We start from the raw sequence: 6,184 nt of genomic DNA, 5'->3' as shown, positions 1-6,184 counted from the left end.
TTCAGCGTGCTGACTTTTTCCCCTGAACTAAGTGAATGATATATGTATGTTTAATTAGAGTGAGATTGTTAACCCCTTAAAATTACTTTCCTTAGAAAAGCAGATCAAAGAGCCTGTGCTGACAGCCCTCCTGCGTGCTCTTGTCGTCGGTCTTTCTCCGCCATTGTTGTTACGGCGCTTTATATATAGTCAATTGATCCTTACAACAAACCTATGAAGTAGGTATTATTATTGTCCCTGTTTTACAGTTGGGGAAACTGAAGCAGGCAGAAATTTAAGCAACTTACCCAGGGTCATATGGCTAGTAAGTATTAAAAGCCTGATTTGAATTCAAAACTTCCTGTCTGTAGACTCAGCGCTCTATCCGCTCTTCCACCTGGAAACACATAGAAGTGTTTGTAGGCAACAGGGAAGGAGCCGGTGATAGGGAGAGACTGAAGATTAGAGTAGGGATGATAATGGGAGCAGTCTGTTGGAGAAGACAGGAAGGGCTGGGATCAAGGGTGCAGGTAGATGAGTATTTAGTTTTCTACCTGTGGAGGATGCTTGGTCATCCTACTGCCAGATAGGTTGGAAAGATTCTCTACTTACCTTTACACAAAGGGATCAAAATCTTCATTGCATTTACATGTTTTCTGCTGGGTGCTCCTCAGTATGATACACAGATGTTTGTGTTGGGGAGAAGACAGGCAGGACTTTGCTGAATTTCAGGGTAAATTAAGGCAAAAGGAAGATCCTGCCAGGGACCTCCAAGAAGTACATCCTTATCCAGCACAGGCCATTGCCTTCTACCATGTCAATTGCCTTTGCTGATGACACAGAGATGGACATGGGCTGCAGTGGAGTTCCCTGGAAAATAATATTATCCTGAAGTTACTGGGAGCAGTGTGTGTGTGTGTGTGTGTGTGTGTGTACACATGCATGTGTGCTGAGGGGAGACAGGGATTTGAACCTTACAGTGGAGGTATGCCTGATCCCTCTCCTTCCAGGAATTCCATCAAGGAAACTTGGAATAATATTTAAATCAAAGCAAATAATCCAACTCCTTTTTGGTGCATTTTCCCTAGGGATACAAACTTTTCTCGTTCTCTCTTATGCTGGATGTATAGAAATCATATGTCCGAGTAAACACCATTTGCAGAATGTCTAGGTGACGAATGGGCCATGTTTCAAAAGTTCATTTATAAGCTAGCTATCCGGCATTCGGTATGGAAAAACAACACATATATGCACGTCTTTTACCTTCAGAGGCTGACTTCTCTGGCTAGCCCATTAACATCCATTTAACCTTTGGGTGGAATAATACTGATGTTCCACTATAAAAACTGGACGGTGCTTTACTGACACGAATTATCTCATCTGGTTGATTTCACTGCTCCTTGAGGGCTGGGTCTTTTGTCTCTTTCTGTATCCTCAGGGCTTCGTATAGCACATGGCAGGCATTTGCTAAATGTTTATTGATTGATTAATTTGATCCTCACAACAACTCTATGAAGTAAGCTGTTATTGTCCCTCCCTTAGGGATGAGGAAACTGAGTCAGGCAGAGGCTAAGTGACTTGCTCAGGTCACACAGCTAGTGAGGGTCTCAGGCAGGATTCAAACTCAGGTCTTCCTGACTACCAAGTCTAGTACTCAATCTGCTCTCTCACCTAGCGTAATGGCCTGAAAACAACTGTCCACCTGGGTAAGAAGAGAGCAGTCTACCCTGGCTGAGGCTGCTGTCTTAACACTAGATAGGGCTCCCTGCTAAGTGTCACAAGTTCTTCTCTAATCTCTCCAGAGAACCAAGACTTGTTGTGTCCTCTGGGCCGAGGGACTTGCCTGAGCAACTGGTGATGCAATCGTATAGTACTGCAATGATTGGTTCATCCTCAGTGGCAAGGATAGTGATTAGAGGACAGAGTGTGGGCAGGTCTAGACTTGAGGTTGCCCTCCATAGGGGAAGTTTGGGGGTGTGGAAGGAAATTAGCTTGGCTGGGGTAGGAGGTTAGAGCCCAGTGTGTGGAATAAACAGCCAGACATGGGACCTGAGCAAAGCCTGGGAGCTACACTGTTACTCCTGCAGCTGCAGTCATCCCTGTCCTGGGGAGCCACTCCAGGTATGAAGTGGGCATTCCACTGAGGTGCATAGAGAGTGGGAACCAAGGAGGTCATTCTAATATATGAGGAAAGGGGACAATATGCTTTCCTATTTGGGGAGATCTACTGCTCCTTCTCCTACATCTCCCTTAGCTTTTGAGGCTACTTCCCCGTATTGTCAAGATGTGAGGAGAGTAGTCCTTTTGGGGTGGGGATAGGGAGGTAGAATTCAGAGATCAAGGAATGGGACTGAATCATCCCAAGGTCACATCTAGGTCTAAACATCTAGAGAAGAACTTACCTAGGCAATGTGGATTACATAGTAATTTCGGGGGATCGTTGAAGCTTCTTCCTTCACCTCTAATCTGCCCTGCAAGGGCCAGGAATCTGGCTCTTCATACAATATAGCAGATGACGATGAGGGAGTTAGAACCCTTTATGGGCAGATGGGAGTAGAACTGCCATGAATTCATCTTCTCTTTGTTCAGAAGGGGATCCCTAAATCACAAGGGCTGGGAGAAGTTCACAACCATGCCATCTCTTGGAGCAGGTGCTGTGGACACTAAGTCAAAGGCTGGATGTGACAAGGGACAGGGAGGGAAGGAGGGTCTGTTCTTTTCCTGACTGATGTCTCTCTGGTCCATCTTCCCAGCAGTGTTGGCATCATTATTGGGGAATAACCTAGAGAACTACACATTCTCTCACACACTGTTCTGCCAGGATATGGAACCCCTCCTGGGTCTGTCCGAGACCTTCAATGGGGACCAGCTCTTCTCCTTCGACTTCTCCAGGAACTCTCGGGTGCCCCGGCTGCCTGAGTTTGCTGCTTGGGCCGGTGATGAGGGAGACATCAAGGCCATAGAAGATGACAAGAAGCTCTGCCAGGAATTGCAAAACGTTTTGAGTAGAATTTTGGAAGGCCAAATCCCTGAAGCTAGAGGTCAGGGGCCAACATGGGGGGGAAGGTTATAGCCTGATTCTTCTTTCCGCTCTCTAAGCCCTCACCCTCCTTCCCAACTCTTCAACCCTGATTCTGATTTTGCTTCTAGCCCTACCTTATGTACAGACCCCAGTCTGGAGGTGGGAGGAGGGTAAGAGGCCAGCAGACATTCCAATCAATTTGCCTGACTTGTGTGGAGTGGCCAACACTGTACTTAGCACTGGGGACAATATACAGCAAATATATGGCATGGTCTACCTCTCACCCTCACTCCCACGGCTGAGATCACCATAATCCAAATACTAGCTGTGTGACCCTGAGCAAGGCACTTCATTTCTGCCTGCCTCAGTTTCCCCATCTGTAGAAGTATAATAATAGCATCAACCTGTCAGGGTTGTTGTGACAATCAAATGAGATAATATTTGTAAAGTACTTTGCAAACCTTAAAGTGCTAGATAAATGCAAGCTGTTATTATCATTGCGATTATCGATAGCAATAATCCAAATCTAGTTCTGACATTGTCAGCATCGCTCCTTGGATGAAAGCCCTTCTTTTTGCCCCAGCCCCTCCCCCCCACCTTCAGCTCCTATGCCCCACATTTCCTCTGTTGCCTTCCTCCTTCCTTCTATACACAGCCCTCAGACAAACATCCTCTAGACCACTTCTCCCTCCATTATCATCGTCACATTTGTTCCCTTTACCACCTTCCTCTAGGAAACCCTGTGCCTGAAGTTTTCACTCTGGAGCCCCTGGAGTTTGGGAAGCCCAATACACTCGTCTGCTTTGTTAGTAACATCTTCCCACCTCAAATAACTGTGAGCTGGCAGCACAAAGGAGTCTCTGTGGAAGGCAGTAGCCCCACTTTTCTCTCAGCTATAGATGGACTTGGCTTCCAGGCCTTCTCCTATCTGAACTTCACACCCACATCCTCTGATGTCTTCTCTTGCAATGTGGCACGGGAAGGTGACCTCTTCAGTGCTATAGGCTTCTGGGGTAAGGTCCTCCCTCCTGGTGCCAGGGTACCCTGGGGGAAGGGGAGGAATGGCATATGGATTCTTTTGGGGGAGAAGCCTCCTGTCCTTTTCCTTCCCACCTTGAACTACACGACATAGTCCTCAGGACTTTAGCCTTTCTTTCCTAGATCTATCCCCTAGGCCATCCCTTTTCTGCTCTGGTCCTGAAAGCCTACTCTGCCCTTTCCTTGTGTCCAGTGCCTGAGAATCCACTACCCTCTGAATTGTTGGAAAATGTACTGTGTGGTATTGCCTTTGGCCTGGGAATTGTCGGCATCATAGTGGGTATTGCCCTCATCATCTACTCCCGAAAACCATGTCTAAGTGGTACAGGTGAGAAGGCAGGGGATAACTGGAGGGAGGGTGGAGTGAACCTAAGATGGTAAGGAGTGAGACCCAGAGGCACAGGAGAAACAGGATTGCTCTTTTGGGAGAGGGTAACTTGTGGCATTAGTCAAAGGCCATGCAAAGGATGTTGGGTCTTTTGTTAGGTACCAAGTGGGGAAACAGAAAAAACAAACACTGACCCTGACTTTAGGGAGTTTATTTTCTAGTTGGGAAAAATAAATATAAATATATAACATAAACATGTGTGTGTGCATATGTATATGGGGCAGCTAGGTGGTAAAGTGGATAGAATGCAGGGCCTGGAGTCAGGAAGACCTCAGTTTAAATGTGGCCTCAGACACTTACTAGCTGTGTGATCTTTGGCAAATCACTTAACCCTATTTACCTCAGTTTCTTCATCTGTAAAATGAGCTGGAGAAGGAAATGGCAAACCACTCTTTACCAAGAAAACCCCAAATAGGGTCATGAAGAGTCTGACATGACTGAAACAACTACAAAAATATATATACGTGTGTATTTGTGTATATATATGTACATGTACATATATACATGCACATATACTTATATGGACACACACATGTGCACATGTAGATGAGTATATACATGTATGAATGCGCACACACATGTGCATGTGTACATATACATGCACCCATACAGATAAATACACATACATAGAGGTGAATCGACATACATGGGAGTGAATTAGAGGATTTGTGATATGGGGAAGAACAAAGGGCATAATATGGATAATATGGCGGGGGGAGGTTGCAGGGAAAGCTTTATTGAGAATATGCTTCTTAGGCAGAAGACATGCTATCTGACACTGAGCCAGGGTGGGATACAAGCAAACAACAGGAGTTTTAGGTATAGGCGTTTTAGGGAAGAGAAAGATCTCTCCAACTAATAACTCATTCCCTCCTCAGACTGAATTGTTGGTGCCTGAGCCTGGCTTTCTTCACTTCTGTTGCAACCACTACTATAGGAGACATCTTTCCAGGGGATTTCCTTCTGAGGGGAGGAGAGCACCCCCCCCCCCGCAGCTGGGAATCCCAGAGGGCAGAGGCCCTTCCGTTGGGGATCTCAGAGGGGCCTATACCCTACTACTGAGGGGCTGGAAAGGGAGTTCCTGTATTATCCCTTCTCCTGTATTTGTGACAATAAAGGTTGTTTCTTAATGTCTGGTGCAGTCCCTTTCAAAATAGAAATAATGTTTGCTACAGGACTTCTCCACCTGGATGTCCCCCAGTCACTTCAGAATGCATGTATATATGTCAGTTTTCAGAAAATATTTCTTTATGTAACTAGAGCTATCCCAAATGACAGTGGGCTGCTTTAGCCAGTAGTGACTCCCTCATTACTGGATACTTTCAGCAGAGAGGATTCCTATTCAGGTGTGGTTTATTTATCATTTATACAAGAAAACTTTAGGTTTCTTTTCTGGAATTCAGTTTCTCCTCAAATAATTCTCTTTGTCTCAAATTTCCATCTCGTTTCTATTTTATGATGCTACCATTTTCCTGGTGTTCCATACAGAAAACCTTAGAGTCGTCTTTGACTATCTCTTTCCTTTGATACTTATAGCCAATGGTGTGATGGCAAAGGCGTACAATAGGCTGTCTAGACTTTCTTAAGTCTAGACAATCAATAAAACAATAAAATCTGCCTCAGTTGGTAGCATCTGGCAAAGTAAACGCTCAAGTTGAAAATTTAACAACGGGCTCTCATGAGCCAGTACCAGCTGCCTCCAGTACACCCCTGTTTATGGTCAACCACTTACCAAACCCTGTTCTTTCTTCCTTTGA

The 6,184-nt window shown here is 45.4% G+C and overlaps 1 protein-coding gene across 2 annotated transcripts; it reads left to right on the top strand.

Moving 5' to 3' along the window:
* The first annotated feature begins 1,955 nt into the window (after positions 1 to 1,955).
* LOC118855959 (HLA class II histocompatibility antigen, DM alpha chain) lies at positions 1,956 to 5,557 on the top strand. Of its 2 annotated transcripts, none has more exons than XM_036766006.1 (5): positions 1,956 to 2,100; positions 2,736 to 3,020; positions 3,736 to 4,014; positions 4,233 to 4,367; positions 5,306 to 5,557. In XM_036766006.1, the coding sequence occupies exons 1-5, from the start codon at positions 2,022 to 2,024 to the stop codon at positions 5,308 to 5,310; spliced, it is 783 nt and encodes a 260-aa protein (XP_036621901.1). In that variant the 5' UTR covers positions 1,956 to 2,021; the 3' UTR covers positions 5,311 to 5,557. The 2 variants fall into 2 exon arrangements, with proteins under 2 accessions (XP_036621901.1, XP_036621900.1); XM_036766005.1 differs by having other exon boundaries at positions 1,969 to 2,100; positions 2,733 to 3,020.
* Positions 5,558 to 6,184: the final 627 nt, after the last annotated feature.

Source organism: Trichosurus vulpecula, chromosome 7, assembly GCF_011100635.1.
Source record: "Trichosurus vulpecula isolate mTriVul1 chromosome 7, mTriVul1.pri, whole genome shotgun sequence".
NCBI lineage: Eukaryota > Metazoa > Chordata > Mammalia > Diprotodontia > Phalangeridae > Trichosurus > Trichosurus vulpecula.
This window is presented reverse-complemented; position numbering and strand designations above follow the sequence as displayed.

Coding starts and splice junctions, on each gene's coding strand:
- LOC118855959 (XM_036766005.1), top strand. CDS start 2,022: ATGGGACCTGAGCAAAGCCTGGGAGCTACACTGTTACTCCTGCAGCTG. Junction 2,101..2,732: donor GTCCTGGGGAGCCACTCCAG/GTATGAAGTGGG, acceptor CCATCTTCCCAG/CAGTGTTGGCATCATTATTG. Junction 4,015..4,232: donor CAGTGCTATAGGCTTCTGGG/GTAAGGTCCTCC, acceptor CCTTGTGTCCAG/TGCCTGAGAATCCACTACCC.